The 21,693-nt window shown below is 43.5% G+C and overlaps 1 protein-coding gene across 6 annotated transcripts in view; it reads left to right on the top strand.

Annotated features, from left to right (window-relative positions):
- dnah9 (dynein, axonemal, heavy chain 9) overlaps positions 1-21,693 on the top strand; it is a 426,092-nt gene that overhangs the window by 174,317 nt on the left and 230,082 nt on the right. For 5 of the 6 annotated variants that reach the window (XM_062056457.1, XM_062056459.1, XM_062056458.1 and 2 more), the window contains 2 exons: positions 10,234-10,395; positions 11,184-11,380. In XM_062056457.1, the coding sequence (XP_061912441.1) occupies positions 10,234-10,395; positions 11,184-11,380 (359 nt within the window). Of the gene's footprint in view, positions 1-10,233; positions 10,396-11,183; positions 11,381-21,693 lie in introns of those variants that run through there. The other variant, XM_062056462.1, reaches the window with a different exon arrangement.

Genomic DNA, 21,693 nt, shown 5'->3' on the forward strand with positions numbered 1-21,693 from the left:
TGTAGTCTTAAAACTAGGGCTGCAGCTATCAATTATTTTAGTAATGGAGTAATCTATTGATTGGTTTTCCTGATTAATCGGCCAAAGCACACTTTAAAGACTCAATACATATATTAAGGAAAATAGTAGAAATAAACAATCCTTTTTTGCTAGCCCCAACCTTTGTTCATTTTTCTAATAAATGCACATACCTAGGGATGATGTTTGATAAGAAATTATCGAGTTCGAGCCTATTATCGAATCCTCTTATCGAACCGATTCCTTATCGATTCTCTTATCGAGTCCAGATAGGTTGTTGTATATGGAAAAAAACACACAATATTTGGTTTAACAAAAACTCACTTTTATTATATAAGAAAACAATTTAATCTAATAAATAAATAAATATTGACTGTTACCCCCCTAACAAAATAAAATAACAAATAAATATTGACTGTTGTTACCAAAAGTATATTAAGTGGGATTTTTCAGAAAAACAAATATATACAGTAACACAAAAACAACCTGTCTCTGTGATCACTATAGGTGTATAAATAATAATATAGTGTTAAATAAAATCAGTCCCTTGGGCACAAAACTGGAAATAATACAGCTCTCCAAAAAGTGCAATTCTGCTGCTATTTGACATAACTGTTTGTTATGATGCTTTGACATTTTTGCACTTTATTTCTTTATTGAAAGAAAATTCTATGAACAGAAAAGTTGTTTGCAAATGTGGTTACAATGCTAAAAAATGAAAAGTTAAAGCTAAAAAAAGAAATACACTATAATACACAAACATTATTTCTTTATAGGAGGAAAGATGTTATGAGCTAGGGAATACAACATCTACACTACCCATCATGCAACGGGAGTGACGAGCATGCGCGGTAGCCCCGAAAAGTGTTGTTGCATGTCGTCACCCGTGAAAGTAAACGTCAAGAACTCAGCCAACACGCCTCGTCTGCATTATTTATAATTAGACAGATAACACATATACAGTGTGATGTTGTTTTGTTTACAAGGAAAGAAAAACAAAAGTTAAAAAAGGGATATCATGTCATATATGTTGTGTATATATATATGTATGTGCTGCGGTTGCTTTAAAAACGTTGCGACAGCTGCCGTAAAGGAGGTGCGTTGCTAGCCTGGTTGCTATGTTTCCGGTTGGTCGTAAAAGTGTTGGTCATGTGTTGGATATAGACATCAAGTAGTGGACAGAGAGAGAGAGAGAGAGAGAGAGAGAGAGAGAGAGAGAGAGAGAGAGAGAGAGAGAGAGAGAGAGAGAGAGAGAGAGAGAGAGAGAGAGAGAGAGAGAGAGAGAGTAAGAGAGAGAGAGTAAGAGAGAGAGAGAGTAAGAGAGATCAGAAGGCATAAGAAAAAGTATCTGCATTTGATTGTTTACATTTGATTATTAGCAATCCGGGGAGGGTGTTAGTTTAGGGTTGTAGCTGCCTGGAGGTGAACTTTTATTGCGGTTTTGAAGGAGGATAGAGATGCCCTTTCTTTTATACCTGTTGGGAGCGCATTCCACATTGATGTGGCATAGAAAGAGAATGAGTTAAGACCTTTGTTAGTTCGGAATCTGGGTTTAACGTGGTTAGTGGAGCTCCCCCTGGTGTTGTGGTTATGGCGGTCATTTACGTTAAGGAAGTAGTTTGACATGTACTTCGGTATCAGGGAGGTGTAGCGGATTTTATAGACTAGGCTCAGTGCAAGTTGTTTAACTCTGTCCTCCACCTTGAGCCAGCCCACTGGGTAGGAGTGAGGTGGGATCTGGGGTGGAGGTCTAGCAGTAACCTGACTAGCTTGTTCTGAGATGTTTGGAGTTTAGATTTGAGGGTTTTGGAGGTGCTAGGGTACCAGGAGGTGCATGCGTAATCGAAAAAGGGTTGAACGAGAGTTCCCGCCAGAATCCTCAAGGTGCTTTTGTTGACCAGAGAGGAGATTATGTAGAGAAATCTTGTTCGTTGGTTAACCTTTTTGATTACCTTGGTTGCCATTTTATCACAGGAAAGGTTAGCCTCTAGAATGGAACCTAGGTAGGTGACCTCATCTTTCCTGGTGATAACAATGTCACCCACTAAAGCATACCACATACCACTACTCTCATGTGCGCTCTTTTGTAGCAGCCATGCAGAAATGTCCTCGTTTTCAAAGTTTCTGGCACTCCATGCCTCCACGTCGGAATTTTTATTAGATACACCCAGAAAATAAATGTATGCATTTTTCTAATCATTTGTTCAACTCAACTTAATTTAAGTTGAAATAGATACTTCCTTGAGTACGGTCCTTCTCAAATAGTGGGGCCGGCCGCCCTTGTGGAGTGCCGTGCAATACCGTGTGGCGCGTGTGACCACAGGGAACATGTTTAGTTCTTTTTACCGTATTAGAATATGACGAAGCGTATGTAGTGCCTTGGCTTTACTGTGACTATGGTGGGAAACAGGGAAAGACCGGTGTGTTGTTTTATGTTTATAAGGACACAATGTTGTGCAGAGGTGTATTTATGACAATTTTATAGACAAATGATACTATTTATAGTTGCGGAGGGGAGTAGGAGGGGAATGTTCTTTTAACTAGGCGGGCGTGACAGAAAACAATTGAGAGGCACGGCTCTCGTACTTCTAGATCAGTAGTTTTAAAAACCTCACAAAAACTTAAATCACAAGCTTTAGGGTGTGTAGTGTCCAACTGAACACCAAATAACTCCACAGAGGAAAAGTTACCAATGTTTTTCTCACTTCACCTTTCTGCACTCTTAAAGAAAATAAAGAAAAGGCAGTGAGGGACTACTAAAGCTTGTTTGGAGTTCTTCTGTCACACTTCTTCAGCCTCTGGCTCTAATACCTCTGGACAACTAGGCAGAGGTTGGCAGCCTCATAGCTCTCATCTCTACCTCAGAGCAATTTGCTGTACTCTACTGTGCCATTTGTGTTGCTCTTCCTTAGGTAGGGGAGTATCTGAAATGACACCTCTAAAAGCTCCTTTAGATTTTTCATGTGTGCCCGAAATGCTTAAAACGCAGTTTGTAGTTTGGCATTTCAGATATTTTCCCTGGCTGGAATAATTGTGTGAGTTGTTTTTCCACTTTGTTGTGTTTGTTTGAGGACTGAGCACAAAGGCGTGTTTATGGAAACGTTGTTGATAGTGTTTGCTGATCATCGATTATCCGCATCTCACCCACTCGCATTGCTTTCTACAATACATTTCTTTTTTTCATATTGGCTCTCTCCGAGCACAATAAGAAACATTATGCCCTGTGGATGTTGAATTAGACGTACCGTAAGTGAAGTACACTAGTCCAATTCCACTAATAGGGCAGGGCAAATCCGACTGGGATCATTGTCAGAATGGTGTTTGTGCTCTGTCATGACCATCAGGCATATCCATGGGCTTGTCTCCTGCACATCAGCCTAAATGAGCTGCTCAATGCTCAGGAGGCCGAAGGCAGAGATGGAATGAACGAGGAGGACAGAATTGGAAACAGAAAGCTTTGAAGCCGAACAAAACTGACTGCACACGATGTATGTATGATGATTTGTGGCGAGGCAACTGGGTGCGGTTGTTAGTGAGGAGAAAACATTGTTTGGGGGCTCAGAGCAGCTGTCAGGCCACAAGGAAAGTGTGCTCACAGCAGAGACAGACATACAGACATGCCTCGTCGGAATTGAAAGCAGCGCTGAAGAATCTAAGGAAGGAGATGATGTCATATGTCCAAAAAGACCAGAAGTTATGTTCTCCCTGTTAGGGTGTGTTTGTACTGCACTGCACTGCATATAGGCACATTTCAAGGCTTTTAACGTTTAGCTCAAACATTGGCAAACTACAGCCTGCGGGCCATATTGACCGGTTAGGCTTTTTTCACCGGCCTACTCAACTTTTACAAAAAATTGTATTCAAACCTTTTGCAGTACCATTTTAAAACTAGCATAAGTATCGAATCATCACCTGAGGTTCTTTGCTTTCCGGTTATATGTGTCATTACGGAAATCCAGGGGATACAGCAATTAGAGGACGGGCTTTAATACAAAGCAGAATGGAAGTTTGTTTTCTAAGTAGTGTGAACCTGTGTGACACAATGGATTGTGGTGGAAAGCTTTATATGACAAAGTTCCGCAGATGATTGACAAGTGATATTTTATCAGACATGAAAGTGTTTCCTGCATATGGTTTTTGGGTTTTGCCATTATGTGGTTTGATGTCCAACAATTCATTTCAATGCAAGGTTGATAGTCAAATCAAACTCCTCCGAATCGAATAGTAGATCGACCATTCTAAGACATCCTGTAAAAAGTATAAATAATTTAGCTTATTGTCGTTAAATTATGCCTTCTTTTTCTATTTTAAATGTTTGCTGTTTTTTTGTGTTTTTTTATTTTTACAGTATGCTGTGAGCCAAAATAAAGAGCTACACGCCACAAATACATTTGGACCTTCACAAATAATTTTAGCATTCCCTGTTCGCCCTACCTTATAATTCAACAGTCATAAGTGTAGCTTGTTGTTACAACTCCGTACAGTAAGTGGCAGTATGCATCGCAATGCTACTTCTTAACGCACATCATTACCACCAATTGCCACATGTGTAAAACTTGCGAACGCACAAAACAGAGCCAAAATCTTGCATACGGTATTGTCTGCAGAAAACGTTTTGATCTATAAAAACTCAACTTGATGTGAGAATGTGCACACCAGTCACCAACAAAACGTTTGACTTTTTTTTTTTTTTAGGAAATAGGCAACACCGCTTAGGTCAGGGGTGTCAAAGTAATTTTAGCTCAGGGGCCGCATGGGGGAAAATCTATTCCCAAGTGGGCTGTAATGGTAAAAATCATTATAACTTAAGAATAAAGGCAACTCCAGGTTGTTTTCTTTGTTTTACTTTGGCTAAAAATAGAACAAGCGCATTCCGAAAACGTACAAATCACAAGTAATCCTCTGGACAAAACACTTCAAATTTGTTGAAAATTCTGAGGAAATTGGTGCAGTTTCAAAAACACAATGAGCTTGTGTATCTACAAAGCCAGGATTAAACTGAAGTCAGTCTGTGGAGGTTGCCCCCCAGTGGGTTCTTTGGACCACCAAGCACTGACATGATAGCCCGGTTCAGGTTCAATACAGTTTTATTTTTTGATCAAGTCTCTGGGTTGCTTTCCAGCAATTGTCTCTTCGCTGTGACAGGCACACTCTTGCTCTCACACCAGCTCCAACAAAGTCTCTCCTCCCAGCTGCTGCTTAAACAGAGCGACAGGTGATTAGATAATAAGGTCCACCTGGGCCATCTACGCACCTGTCGCTGACTTCGAGGCCGGTCCTGGCACACCCCGTTCCGCTGCAAGCCAGCAGGCCACGCCCTCCTCCACACAGTCTTTCTGGGATTGAACAAAAACACAACATGTAAACTCTTCTAGGTATCAAATACCTTCTTTGTCATGTCCACCTATCAATCCAGAGCTAACTCAACAAACCATAAGAAACGGAGGTAAAAACTATTCAAAAGGGTTAAGTTCACTTTTTTCGTGTTTGACAGAGACATTTTGGGGGAGTAAGGGTGCCAAATGACGATGTGTTTGAAGCAGAAGAAATCAAACGGAAGGTTTTAAGTTTCATGTGGGTCGAGGAGGAGGAGCCACAGTCCCCCTTCACTGTGTGCATCTTGCTTGGCCCCGGTATAAACGGTTTCTTTGCCTAACAGAATTGCTATTGTGACATCCAGTGGACACATTTAGAACAGCAGTTTCTTTTGTTAAAAAAAAACCAGCTAATTTTTATACTTGGCAAACTCATTACGCGGGCCGGATAAACCTGTTTATGGGCCTGATCTGGCCCGCGGGCCGTACGTTTGACACCCCTGGCTTAGGTGGTTTGTTTGTGCATCATCCTTTTGAAACATAAGGGGCAAAGGTTGCTAGAAAACATTATGATATGGATTCGTTATTTTGGTTTATACAACTCACAGCATAGAAATGACAGCACATTATCAAAATGAGCAATTGTGAAGGACTGTGTAGCTCGGTTGGGCTTTTTTGTGACAGCTACAATGAGTCAACATAAAGTGATTTGTTGTTGTTCTGTCACGCTTAAAGTGTGGAATCTAGTTATTCACACCATTAAGCAGTGAACATTTGGGGAAAAAAAGGATGTAATAAAAGTTAATGTATGAGGTGATACATACAGTACTTGAGGAAAACATTCACATCTCCGGTAGTGGCAATATTTCAGCTCAGTGTGAATGTTCAGTACACTCATCGCCACACAACACACCTCCCATCTGGCCCATTACACAATGGATTTAGCAGCCAATTCTCACATCCAGTGGGCTCAAATATGAAGGCAGATCCGATTAAACTGGCTTGGCCTTCCTCTGAGATGATTCTGTTGATTGGAAAGGTTCTGGGGCTGGGAGCGCGGAACATCTGTTTGCCTCTGTTTCAGCCTCCAGGGTGACACTGCTTGGGTGCCCTTCTCTCATTCCAATGGCAATGATAATTGTGTGGATTCCTGCTCGACTGTATGGTCGTGGTCATAGTTTATTTCAAACCTGCCTGACAAAGTTACGGTACATTAAGGATAATCACATGATTAGAGTTATCCTATCCTATCCACATACAATGTAATATGTCAGAAAAGGAGTAAGAAAAAGCAAGCCTTTTCAGTCCTACCCCTACTTCACGTCAACATTTACTGATATTTTGGTTCACATCTTATGTTTAATATGTGACACTTAAAATAATGGATGTGTTTACATTTACACATTGTACTGTTTGTTCACGTCCTGTGTTTACATGTCACAGTTTTCCAATAGGAAGACAAACAAAAATAAAGAATGTGGAGCGATAGGTAGTCAATAGAAATAATGTTGAATGTTTTTTTTTTCCAATAAAATGGCGAAAAATAATGATAATAATAATAAACACTGCCGATACAATCGATACTTAGGCCCGAATGAAAATAAGCACATTGATGGACAGAGTATAGCTAATATTAAAAGAAGAGTAAACCGTTTAAAGATATATATTAAAGATAAGTAGTAAAAATGGATAAGTTATTAATAAGAGTAAAACAATAACAAAAAAAACATGCAAGTTTATAATAAAGTGAAAATGAAATTAGTTAAATAAATATAGATTCAAGATAAATGGGTAACTAAATAACCGCTTGAGTAAAAAACTGCTGTTGTATTATTTGTTGTGGTAAAATAGGTGTTGTTACCGTTGGAAAATAAATTAGTATTCAGATTGATGTCTTTCTCCAAATTCAACCACTTATGGTCAGTGTGGTGAAGTTTCCAATTCCATATCTTCTTGTTCAGCAATCCTTTGCATTGCAATGTGATTGTTACAATACCTCTGCTTCCTTGCTTCTTTGAGCCTTGAACTGACCTCTGCTTCTTCAAGTTGAGTGTTTTCTTGACGATGTCAACCTTGCACTTTGTCAGATGCTCATTTGTGTAGATTAGAGGTCTCCAAACTTTTTGACTTGGAGCCCACATTGGGTTAAAAGAAATTGGCCGAGCTATCTATTTGTACACACACACACAAACACACACACACACACATCACACACACACACACACACACAAACATATATATATAAAACTTTTTTTTTTAAAATATGCCGCATTTTCAAAAATAACGGACTAAGGATCACAACCGAGGCAAACAAACACACTGTAAACTTCCTGGATGAAACACTCAACCTGAGCAATAACACATGCCGGCCATTCACAAAACCCGACACCACATTACAATATGTACACTGTGACAGCCCTATCACAACCAGGAACATCCCAGCCGGCATCAACAAGAGGCTGACAACCCTGTCTCAGACAGAGAATCATTCAACCAAACAACACCTCCATACCAAAAAGCACTCAACGAAAGTGGATACCAATACACCCTCCAATACCACTAGCCAGCAACTAAAAGAAGAAAAACCAGGAACCGGGACAACATACTTTGGTACAAACCCCCATTCAGCAAAAATGTCAGCACAAATATTGGACATAAATTATTTGCACTCATTGACAGGCACTTCCCCCAAAAACACGTACTCAATAAGATATTAAACAGGAACACTTTGAAACTTAGGCTGCTTCTACACTAAGCCGGCTAAGGTTATACAGGGTATATCCCACCTAACAATATCCCTGTCCATACACGCAATGCTTATGATAATTTAACTTATCTGAACAATATCCAGGGTTGTGGTATTTCAATTAACTGGAATCCTGTGTGCTGTGGGGCCCTATTGTAGTGAATCACATCTGAGCCATCATAAATAAATTAAATCTTTAATGAACATGTGAAAGTAAACATTGTGATAAAGAACATTTTACAACAATCAATCTAGGGATCTAGATATCTGGTCAGAACACTCCTCACTCTTTTGCCTTCACCATAATTGTCCATTCGTTTTTGGTGACTTTATATACTCTGGACCTAGACGTAATCGCTCGACATACATGGCGGACAATAACTGACACAGTCTGCTTTGCCACTCCAAAGGCATTCGCAGTTTTCCGTAGTTTTCCCTCGTCGGCCAGGTAATATAAAGCACACTCTACCTTTTTTATCACATCCACGGGAGCCCGCATTCTTGTTGTCTCTCCTACGACAAATGGACAATCACAGCTGACCTGGACATTCGAAAGTTCCCTTGCCATTCCTCTGGCACAACACACTCATTGACAAACATATCCCACCAGGCTGCCGTTCTTCCAGGCCTTATTCAAAACCGTCGCTCAACATTGCTATGTTGCCGTCTGAGATGTGCTGTATCCGAAATAGCTGCAATTGCGCATTTCCTTCTCTGCTCTACTCCGGTATTGACCCCTGTTTTACAGTTAAACCACAGCAACCTTGACTATATATATATATATATATATACTACCGTTCAAAAGTTTGGGGTCACATTGAAATGTCCTTATTTTTGAAGGAAAAGCACTGTACTTTTCAATGAAGATAACTTTAAACTAGTCTTAACTTTAAAGAAGTACACTCTATACATTGCTAATGTGGTAAATGACTATTCTAGCTGCAAATGTCTGTTTTTTGGTGCAATATCTACATAGGTGTATAGAGGCCCATTTCCAGCAACTATCACTCCAGTGTTCTAGTGGTACAATGTGTTTGCTCATTGGCTCAGAAGGCTAATTGATGATTAGAAAACCCTTGTGCAATCATGTTCACACATCTGAAAACAGTTTAGCTCGTTACAGAAGCTACAAAACCGACATTCCTTTGAGCAGATTGAGTTTCTGGAACATCACATTTGTGGGGTCAATTAAACGCTCAAAATGGCCAGAAAAAGAGAACTTTCATCTGAAACTCGACAGTCTATTCTTGTTCTTAGAAATGAAGGCTATTCCACAAAATTGTTTGGGTGACCCCAAACTTTTGAACGGTAGTGTATATATACATGTGTATACACACACACACACACATGCAGGGTTGGATCCGGTCCGTGGGCTGTAGTTTAGGTACGCCTAGTGTAGAATTTTGTACCTGTCAGCTTACTTCTCTGCTTCAACAATGCAGGGGTTTGTTTCTTCTTTGTACATTTTGTTTGGTCAATGACAGTTGTTGTATTGTAGTTTAGTCTTAACTGCATGGTCTGTGGAAAGTCATCATGTTATGAAGGTCTTCTTCATGAACAATTGTCTGTCTTGTGCATTTTGATTGACTGGTTATCAGTCCAGTGTGCCCTTCCTGTTGCTATATGTCAGCTGACATAGCCTCCAGCCTTCCATGAGGGATAGTGGTATAAAGATAGATACAAAGATAATAGATATGAAGATTCTGCAGTGGACCCCAACGGATACAACAGATTTTGTACAACACAGTTTACTTGAACAATACAGTATATGAATAAGAAAAGCTGAAAACAAATTGCAATAACTACATACCGTAATAATAATGAACAACTCAGGGTGTCTAAAACAGCAGACACCACACCTCAATGCTGGGAAAACAACATTTAATTGAAAGGGAGCAAAAAAACAGGACAGAAAAAAATGCCATTAAAATGATAAGAAAAACTAAAACTTACAAGTAAGAAAAAACTAAATCTAGAAACAAGACTTAAAATGTGTTAATTGCAATTGATTGACACCTGCCAACATGATTAAGTGCCATTATTTAGCTTACCTTTGTCCATTTGCCTTACCGTCAAACATGTCTATCATGTTTAAATGTGCCAAATCTGCCTGTGGAATGGAACACCAATCTCCCTTCACTACACCCTGCCCAGGGCATTCTCTTCAGTACATGGGAGTGCCTGAAAACCCCTGTGGACCTGCTGAAAATCTACATGCACGAGTCGAACCGCGTCTACAGAGACAAGCTTGTTGAAGAGAAGGACTTCCTCGTCTTTGATAAGCTGCAGGCAGACATGCTTAAAAAGTTCTTTGAGGTGAGTTTTTGCAACATTTCCAGGAGAAAAACAAGGGGGAGCGGGGGTCAAGATGGGAAATTGGGACATTACGTACCTGCTTTGCGACTTAAACCTTGACTACAAGGGACATAGTGAAATAAAGAGAATGGAGGAGTAAACATAATGCTCACCGAATGTGTGAGAGGGTGCAGAGAGCATTGTAGACGGATTGTAGAGAATATTCATCACGGTGGTGTGGGTATTGAAGAGGCTTTAATTTAATGTTTTTTCCATCGTCTGAACACATCGCTTGTTTAATAGTCCGCAATAAAGAACCTGACAGTAAGTGTGTACACACACCCGCGCAAATAGACAAGTAAGAAGTTCACAACCTTTGTAAACCAATGACAGTTATCTACATTGTCACAAAGAAACACCCACCACATTTTCAGGGTATTTTCACAAGCACACAAGCCAGTCTTTTGGCACTGTGCACTGCAAGTGTGATAACATGTAAATATAGGCTGCAATGCAGTACAATGTAGATGTGAAATGGAAAGCATTGCACCCGAAGAAGTTGACAGGAAAAACAAAACCAAATCTCTCCAGTGAAATATTCAGGGGCCCGATAGTTACTGGAGTGTAACTGAACTAGGTCACCCTCTGCGCCGTTGCGATATTCAGCTGTGCCCCTGTCCAAACTATTTAAGCTTAACAGTAATGTTATGCTGACAAGGGTCCTGTGAGTGTGTGTGTGTGTGTGTGTGTGTGTGTGTGTGTGTGTGTGTGTGTGTGTGTGTGTGTGTGTGTGTGTGTGTCTCCCTAAGGACATGGAGGAGACTCTAGAACAGACCCGGGTGATGAACCTGTACTGCCACTTTGCCCACGGCCTGGGGGAGGCCAGGTACATGGCTGTGGAGTCCTGGAGCAGCCTCAATAAAACACTGCTGGAGGTACTGGACAGCTACAATGAGGTCAACGCCACGCTCAATCTGGTGCTGTTTGAGGACGCTATGGCTTACATGTGAGTGGACAATTTCAAACCCCAGGGACAATGTGGGGAGAGTAAAGAAAAGTCAGACGAAATGGGCTTGTTTTGCAGGTGTGCACGGCTTATTGTTTGAGCTTCAACTCAATGGGACAAAACATTGATGAATAAAGGATAAACAAATAAGATAAATTAAAACACATTTGATTTGTAGTAATTTTTTTGACACTGCTGATAAAAATGCTGTGTACTGTGGAACCCACTTAAATTGGTCCCGTTTGGTACATGTCTCAAATAGATGTACTGTTCTACCCCTAGATGATATAAAAACTTAAAAAGAGGAAAACTGTAAGAATTTCCATGAGGAATGGCGATCGTGACTGACTTTGAAGATGACCGAGCGCATCTCTCTTTTCAAGTACCGGTATGTAAAAAAGACGTCAAACACTGTTGAGTGTAAGAGCATACTCTAACTAGAGCAATCCAGGGCCTACCTAACACCTAAAGTACGGAACGTTTGACTATTTTCAGCACCCTCAATCACTCAATTTGTGGGTAAAACCCAGGCAATTAGTGCCATTATTTTGCAGAAAGTGCATCTTATTCTCCCAAAATCAATAGTAATGTACAAAGATGTGATAATAAAGCATAAAAAAGACAGCCTAATAATTTATGGAACCAGAACACGGCCAGTAAGCTTTGGTATTAAAAAAAAAACACTTACACACAGTCCAATCGTTACGTAGTACATACAGTATATGTTGTATTATAAGCAGATGGTAATTTCACACACAATTTCAACTAATACATATTACCTAGATTACAGGTCTCAAACTCAAGGCCTGCCACATTATTTTATGTGGCCTGTGATCGCTTGGAAATAATATGCGTTAATAAAATGCTTAATCTTTTCTTACGAAATATGTTTGTTCTTTCCCTTTTGACATTAAAAATCATGTACTGAATGCAATTGCATATCTTTTCAAATTCAATATTATCAAAATCAAAATATTCCACAAAGTTGTTTTGTTAAAATAAAGACACATACTGTATTTAAATATCTGCTTGACTTATGATTTTAAAACAAATCACCAATCAAATGGTAGACTGTAAAATTGACAGTAGATTTTACGGTTAAATTCCGCCGACTGAGTTTTTTACTGTAAAATCAAATTTGGTACTGTTTTTTCCCATCTGCAGTAAAACACTAAAACATTAAAAAAACAAACACAAAAAATATTAAAACAACAAGATTCTACGGTAAAAAAAACAAAAACTGGCAGCTCTGTTGCTTGAATTTTACCGCTAAAAACAATGGTATTGATTTTCCATTCCATTCCATTTATTCATTTGTTTTTATATGCTGTAAAAAACAACGGGGGGTGCTGGAGCCTATCTCAGCTACAATCGGGCGGAAGGCGGTGTACACCCTGGACAAGTCGCCACCTCATCGCAGGGCCAACACAGATAGACAGACAACATTCCCACACTAGGGCCAATTTAGTGTTGCCAATCAACCTATCCCCAGGTGCATGTCTTTGGAGGTGTGTTAAATGTAATTAGTATTATTAATATCATCATACAGTAGGTCACCTTTAATGTTTCCAAATTCAAGGAATAAATCACTGGAACCCTGGATGACTTTGGAGGCAAAGACCAAAGGATTTCAATGAGTAGTAGATCACATGTTTTTCTTTTGTTTAGTTATTATGCACTGACTTGATTTACTTGAGCAATCGTTTGTGATAAAAGAGAATAAGGAACCAATTTACATATTGTGTTGATATTGTTACACTACCATCATGTGTTTTGTATGATTACAATTATGATCAAGAATTTAAATGCAAGATCATTCAGTGATCTTGAATATTTTAAAGTAAAAAGTATTGGCATCAGTATCTGTATGGCCGATATCACTCACCATAAATAAATTAAAACCTTTACAGTTAAGGTAATACATGTGATTGGTATCAGTAGATCTCACTAATGAATGATCGGAATCGTCAGCATAAAACCCTAACTGGAGTACCTATTAAAGAACTATATGTTTAAACTGATGTTGTTGTTGTTGTTGTGCTGGGACTCTTCACCCGTGAGCGTACTCCGGTTAGGGAATAAGGACACCGTTTTACTTTTTAACTTCTTCTTTATATTCTGCTTTGTAGCAGCAGCAGCTAAGCACACTCTCACATACACACTGTTCAACACATTGCCCGAAGGACCCCGGAAAAGTAAACATAGCTGCCCGGTAAACTGCCTGACTCAAAACAGACGTAACTTAAAGGTGCATGACTACAATAATAGCTTGTTTACGTCAACAATAATATAGTCAATTATATTCAACAATCATCATATTAAATAGGGAACTTTCTCTTAATCTTCTGACAAAGGGAATTTATAACAGCCGCCCCCTAAATAGCATGGCAATTTTGAAACAAACATAAATTCCCACAACAGTCCTTTAAACAGGATTATCCTCAGGAAGAGCTGACAGCTGGACCAGCCGAGCAACTGGTCTCATGTAAGTCTTCTCTCCAACTTTGACTTCAGCAGTCCGTATACATCCATCATCACTTGCATTTAACTTCACCACCCTGCCCATTGGCCAGTGAGCACGTGGAAGCTGAGGATCAACAATCATCACAACTGTGTCCAGGGGGAGATGATCTGTGTGTTGGCGCCATCTCTGGCGGGTTTGAAGAGAGGGCAAGTAGTTTCTGATGAACTGTGTCCAGAAGTGGTCGGCCATCATCTGGCAATGACGCCAGCGCCTCCTGGTGAGGGTGTCAGGAGCATAGGCAACTTGTGGAAGAGAGGCATCCTGCTGCCCCATCAACAACATGCTGGGCGTCACTGGGTCTGGATCGGCCACATCCGAGGATACATATCCTAAAGGCTTGGCATTGAGGATGCCTTCCACTTCGATGAGGAGTGTGAGCAGAACCTCTTCTTGGAGCACTTGTGCACCTATGACCACTTGCAGGGATTTCTTGACTGATTGAATCTCACGCTCCCAGACACCACCAAAGTGGGGAGATGCTGGTGGGTTAAGACGGAACTTAATCTGTTTTTCTACAAGCCGCTCCTGCAACTGTGATTCCATTGCTGCAAAGGCCTCCTTCAGCTCCTTATCTGCTCCTCAGAAGTTAGTCCCCTGATCAGAGAGGACCTCAAAGGGAGTGCCTCTCCGTGCGATGAACCGTCTCAGTGCGAGGAGGAAAGCATCTGTGTCGAGGCTGGTGAGTAGATCCAGATGTATACATCTCGTCGTGAGACATTTGAAAATGATCCCCCAGCGCTTTTCACTTCGCCTCCCAGCCTTGACCATGTACGGGCCAAAGCAGTCCACGCCTGTTGAGAAGAATGGAGGCTTGAGCAGCCGCAGACGGGCTGAGGGCAGGTCTGCCATCCTCGGCACCACTGGCTTCCCTCTCCACTTCATGCAACCAGTGCAAGCTCTCTGATACTTTTTGATAGCCTGCCTTCCTCGCAGAACCCAGTGGTAGCGTCTCATCTCTGCAAATACCCTATCAGGTCCAGGGTGGTGTAGCTGAGCATCCATCTCTTTAATGAGGAGTGTGGTGACTGCATGACGGGGATCCAACAGTATTGGGTGAATGTCAGTGGGGCTAGAGCTGTCTAAACGGCGCAGGCGTCCTCCAACCCGTATAAGACCCAATGTCGGGTCTAATTCTGGGACGAGCGTACTCAGCCTGCTGCTGGGTGGCACAGGCTTGCCGGCTCTGAGGCATCTGATTTCTTCAGAGAAGCAGTCTGTTTGGCTGGTTTTGAGCAGGTGGACTTCAGCATCTCTTAGGTCACACAGGGGTGAAGCAGGGTCGGCTGCCGCCCCATGAAGAGACTGTTGCGTGGCCTTGACCAACTCTCTCCAGCTGCTGAACCGGGTGAGATCTGGTATCTTGGGTGGTGAGCTGGTCTGTGTGAGAACACAAAAAACACTGTGTTTTAACTCACCACGGTCCTTTGGCTATGTGATGCTAGGACAGGATGGCCATTCATCCGGTGGACGGCGAAGGAATGCTGGTCCCTGGATCCAACGATTTGGCGCAGCCAGCTCAGCTAACGTCTTGCCACGGGTGAGATCGTCGGCTGGATTGTTAGCTGTATCCACATACCTCCAGGTGTGTGAGGCAGTCAGCTCCTGGATCTCAGAAACCCTTGTTCCCACGAAAACCTTGAACCTGCACGACTGAGATGTCAGCCAGGTGAGAACTGTTGTGGAGTCAGTCCATAAGAAGGTCTGGGCAATACACAAGGTGAGCTCTTTGTGAAGGAGGGAGCACAGCTGGGCTCCTGTCAGCGCTGCACAGAGCTCCAACCGTGGCATTGACTGCTGGCGTTTTGGGGCCACTCTAAACCTTGCCATCACAAATGAGACATAGACAGTGTCATTAGTTCTTGTGGTGAGATATGCCACTGACCCGTAGGCTTGCTCAGAGGAGTCACAGAAGACGTGGAGAGTGTACTCTGTGGTGTCGGTAGCAAGCTCCAATGGTGCATAGGTTCGAGGGATGGAGATGTTGGCCAGCTCGGGGAGTTCTCTCTCCCAGCCGGACCAGGCCTGGAGGATGTCAGGAGGGAGATTCGGGTCGTCCCAGCTCCTCTTCTTTGCCCACAGTCTCTGGACAAGAATCATGGCCCGTGTAGTGTACGGGATAATGATCCCGATCGGATCATACTGGCGGGCGAGTACCTTATAGATGTACCGCATAGTAGGGGTCTCACTCTCTGGGGGCTTTGGCTTGAAACCGAGCCGATCAGATGGACAATACCACCGCAGACCAAGGGCCGGCTCCTGTGGATCGTTGCATTTCTCGGCCAGCCACAGCTCTGTGCTTTCAGATCGGGCACTGGAAGGCACGTGGGAGACAACACATGAGAAGTTACTTGCCCACTGTCGAATCTCAAATCCTCCTGAGGCCAGACATTGTCGCATCTTGTCCACCAGGAGCTTGGCTGACTCAGTCGTTGACAGGCTCTGCAGACAGTTGTCCACGTAGAAAGACTGTTCGATGGACTGCAGGATGTCTTCATTTCCTGCAGCACATTCTTTGACATGTTTTTGCAGGGCAAATGTTGCACAACACGGGCTGCTTGTGGTACCAAATGGCAAGACCTGCCATTGGTATACGTCAGGCTGTTTCTCCCTTTGCAGGTTTCTCCAAACAAACCTCAGCAACGGCTGGTCCTCCGGTAGCAGCCGAACTTGGTGGAACATGGCTCAGATATCTCCACTGATGGCGACAACGTGCTGGCGGAACCGCAGGAGGACCTTGATGAGAGATGGGCCGAGGGTTGGACCTGGGAGAAGCTGCTCATTGAGAGAGAGACCACCATGATTAAAGGAGCAGTCAAAGACAAGGCGATGTTTGCCATTATGATGGACGAGGTGATGAGGTATGACCCATGACTCGCTGGAGCTGTTTCCCTCTCCCTCCTGGAGCTTTGTGACACACCCACCATCTATAAGCTTCTGGATCTCTGCTTCATATATTTTAGCTTTGACAGTGTCTTTAAGCAGTCGTCTCTCTGTACTGCGTAGCTTTGGCATCACTGCTTCAACATCTGCTTTTAGTGGTGGTGCACCTTTTATCCGGAGCAGGGGTGTAGTGTAGCGAAGTGTCACCAACCTTCACTCTCTTAGTGCGTGCTTCCAAGACGCTCACCGCTTCCTGGTCCAGGCGAGACCGCACTGCTAGCCGCTCGCTACGGAATGGGAGCACATCAAGCTGCCAGAGGCGTTCGACTTGTTGGTAGATGTCATCTGGTGTAGGCTTGAAGGCGGTGTAGTAGCATGATGCAGCGGGGGACTGGGAACCATCTGGGCCTTGGTGCGTCCAGCCGAGTGCTGTATGGATAGCTACGGGTCCTCCCTTTGGGCCAAACCTCACAGGTTCCGTAGCAGTGATCAGGTGAGTGTAATCTGCACCAAGGAGCAGCAGTGGTTGCACCTTATTGAAGCTCTGCAGTTGTAATCCTCTCAGGTGATGGTAGCGTCTCTGGAGCGCTGCTATTGGATAGGATTGCTCTGTCAGGGTAAGTCGACCTGCTGTGTAGGCCCTCTCAACCAAATGCTGCTGTGATGGTGATGCTGGAGAAGCTACATGAAAGTCAACTGATGCTCCAGTGAGGTGAACCACATCCTGACGAACAGTCCGCAGGGTGAGGGTCTCTGCTCTGCCCCTGAGCTTCAGGCCTCGAACTGCAGCTGGGAGTATTATGGTGCGTTCAGCTCCATCATCGAGGATTGCATAGGTCTGCAGTGATCTGGTCCCATGACTGATGATGATTGGCACCACCTTAAGGTATACTTTCCCTCCCTGCATCGAGTTAGCCGCTGAGGTGCCGTCTTTGGGTGTGATGAGGAAGATTTGGGGGCCCGGCCTGGTGATGTCATGCAGCACTCTCAGGTGGATCTCCTGACACTCACTGCAAGGTTTCTTTAATGTGCAGCTCTCTTCATCGTGGTTAGTACGGCCACAGTTACGACAGCGCTTTCCGCCTGCTATCCACTTCTCAATTTCCTGTGTTGAGCATTGAATAATGTCTGGACACTGCGACAAGTAGTGCTCTGTACTCTTGCAGAAGAGACACATCCTTTTAAACTTTTGTTGCTTAGCTGCTGGCCGAGTCGTTTCGGCTGATTTGGGCTGGTCTGCGCCGTGATACACAGAAACAGGCCGAGTCCGAGGCCGGGGAGAAGGAACAGGTCTGTCTCGATTGGCAGGCGGTGCTCCTTCAGCTCTATGGCGCTGTGCCATTTTTGCGGACAGTCTCTGAGCTTCTGCCTTCACCTTGAGCCACTCTGCGAGGTCTCTGAGGTTGTATGGATTTAGGCTGCTGGTGCTGAGGCGCCCCTGAACCTGCAGATGCTCCACAAAATTGTCTCTCATGTGTCTAGGGAGTTTGCTAAGTAGCCGGTCAACATGGCCAGTAGACATCACTTCCATCCCATTAGGCCCTTCCAATGAGGTTAGCATTCCCACCAGCAAGTCAACGTTGAGGGCGAAGCTCTGGAAGGCTTTGGGGTCTCCTGATTTGACATCAGGAGAGTTCAGGATGGCTGAAATTTTACTTTGTGCCAACTGATGTGGCTGCCCGTACTGTCTCTGCAAAGCCTGCATGGCGGCGGTGTAGGGCTGTACATAATGTCTGTCTGACTGAGCTATTAGCTTAGCTTCATCCAGGATCAAGTGTTCCATAAGCACACAGTATTTGTAATGTTCAGAAAGTTCAGTGTGTGGATTGAGCAGGTGATCTAACGCCATTTTTAAATCAGCAAACTCTCTCTCACTGTCATGCACCAATTTAGGCAGTTCAGGTATTGGAACAGGCTGTCTGGGGGACTGGGTAGTGTAAGGTACCTGCAGTGGCGTATACTGAGACTGGGGGCTGTACTGAACCTGTTGAGTTGATGGGGGCTGTTGCAGAGTGAAACCAGCAGGGGGAGACACCAGTTGATATGCTGGCTGAGTTGATGGCGGATACACAGGCTGGTAGAGTTGCAGCTGTTGGTTCTGCGTTGGCAGTGGTGACTGGTGTAATGGCTGTGTAGCGATGGTTGATGGAGGCTGATAGACAGTCCCCAGGGGAGTGGCAGCGCTGTAGGGCGATGGATTGATAACTGGCTGAGTGCCAGCCGCAACAGGTAGCTGTGGTGCAGAATATGGCGCTGTTGCTATCTGTGGGGGTTGATAGGCTGGTTGTGCAAACAGTGGAGCGTGTTGCTGCACGGGCTGTGCAGACGGGAGTGGGGTGTATTGCCACACTGGCTGTGCGGACGGGAGTGGGGTGTATTGCTGCACTGGTGCTGGATTTACTGGTGTTGTCTGCATGGGCAGGTATTGCAGTTGTGCAGCTGGTGGCACTCTGTCCTGTACATTGTTAATCATCACTGTGGTAGGCTGGTTAGACAGGTAGCCTGATGTAACTGATGTCTGTGGGCTGGCATAACTCGCTATTTGTGAAGCTTGAGGTGTAGGCTGCAGCATCGAAACATTCAGCGTAGTGAGGGGAGGCGGTGCCCATGCCGATGTCACAGTTGAGGGCAGAGACTGCGTCAGTGTGTAGTTCTCCTGTCTACCACCTGGTGTAGGAGTATTTGCTGCTTGAAGCTCTAGTGTTGTAGAGATGGTATGTGGCAGTGTAGACAGGTGTGGCTCATGCTGAAGCAGCCTAGATGATCCAAGATGGAGGCTGGATGGCTGTGACAGAGGGGTTCTGTGAACTACTGGACAGTTTAGCCAGGGTGATTGATATGTTGGGACGCTCATATTGAGATTAGCTGGTGGCCGTAGGACAGGAGAACCCTGCCTGCTTTGATAGCTCCGCCTCGCGGGTGCCGCCGATGGTTGGCTCATATGGCGTGTTAGCTGGCTGGGCAAGTCTCTAGCATGTATCGCCATGTTCCACTCGCTCACCTTGTCGGCCGCTCCCGCCGAAAATGGACGATCGGGGATAGCGTGCGCTCCGTGCGGCTGGTCCTCCATGCACACAGACTCGGTCTGTAGGCTGAGTGACTGCAGCCGCTGGGCGCCGACGCTCTCTCCTCGGTCCTCCGCGCGGGCACCGTGAGGAATGAGGGACTGTGGGAGGCTAACCTGGTAGCTTTCTAGACGAGTTGGAAGCTGTCGCTGTCTTGCTCCGAGTGCGCCGCCGTCTGCCGCTGTTGTTAGCGCTGCGTCCATTTCTCCGTCGCGAGTGAAGACAATCCGGCTCGAAGGACCAATATTAAAGAACTATATGTTTAAACTGATGTTGTTGTTGTTGTGCTGGGACTCTTCACCCGTGAGCGTACTCCGGTTAGGGAATAAGGACACCGTTTTACTTTTTAACTTCTTCTTTATGTATTGCTTTGTAGCAACAGCAGCTAAGCACACTCTCACATACACACTGTTCAACACATTGCCCGAAGGACCCCGGAAAAGTAAACATAGCTGCCCGGTAAACTGCCTGACTCAAAACAGACGTAACTTAAAGGTGCATGACTACAATAATAGCTTGTTTACGTCAACAATAACATAGTCAATTATATTCAACAATTATCATATTAAATAGGGAACTTTCTCTTAATCTTCTGACAAAGGGAATTTATAACAGTACCCCTAATAAAAAGTAGTGACTCTTACTTGTTTCTTATTAATATGTTAATGCTTACACATTATCGCAAATGATTCACAAAAGTAGGTACAAAAGTTGTCGATATGAAACACATATCAACAGCCTCATAATCCAAGCTTTATTAGAGTGTCAAACGTAGATACCGTAATTTCCTGACTATAAGCCGCTTCTTTGAACCGCTGCGGTCAATTTATGGATTGCAGGTTCAAAAGCTTCACATGCTGCCAATGAATTTAGCCTCGTCACATCAGACCAATGAAATTGCCGAACAGGTCAAGATGGACCAATGAAATTGCTGCCATTAAGTCAAACACACTCACACAGTCATTAAGTCAGCCATTTAGCGCGTTATGCACTCATCCTTGTCATAGAGAAGAAACGTCAAAATGCACACCATGCAGCACCAAAGCCAAAGAAAATTTAACAACTCCCCAAATTCCGCCCTCTGCCTTCTCCTTTATTCTCTCCGGTCCGGCTGCTCCAAACATTAAATATATTCCAACATTTAACAAGGTTAAGCCCAAATTATGCAACAAGAGAAGTATATTCTCTTGCGTAAAATAATAATTAAAAATGTGTGAATGAACACAAGCACCTGTGTAAATATTTAATGTCTCAATGTGTACACCTGCAGCTTATAGACTTGTACGGCTGATTTACTCTATGTACAAATTAAAATGTGTCCAAAAATTAGGCGGGTGCACATTATATATAGGTGTGCTTTAAAGCCTGGAAATTACGGTATATTTATGGGTGTCTCAATTACTCGATGAACGACGCTTATGCTCCAAGTACCTCGGTACTGGCTATGTTGCTATGTTAATAGTGAATGTATTGATAATAACAGACAATATGCCTATGCTTTACAACTAAATGACCCAAAAATCAGTCAGAAGCGTGGCAAAACCAATTGTTTCAGTAAACAAAGGCAGTTTACTTTATTTATTGCATGTCATTTTGGAGAAACATGTCGCTAGGCTTAAGAGGTTGAAGACACTGAGGTAGCATCTCATTTGATGCTTCCCAAACCAAACCAGTGGTTTACAATGTTTGTGCTTGTATATATGAATGACTGATGATGAAAGATGGAATGTGTAAGTCCAGAGAAAAAGGCAGAAATGTCACATTGTGGTTTTGCACTTTGCCGTTTGCCTCGTAAGTCAGGTCGCCTTTAGAGCATGCCTCCTCATTGCCGTTTATCTTCCACT

This window comes from Entelurus aequoreus, linkage group LG08 (genome assembly GCF_033978785.1).
Source record: "Entelurus aequoreus isolate RoL-2023_Sb linkage group LG08, RoL_Eaeq_v1.1, whole genome shotgun sequence".
NCBI classification, from domain to species: Eukaryota; Metazoa; Chordata; class Actinopteri; order Syngnathiformes; family Syngnathidae; genus Entelurus; species Entelurus aequoreus.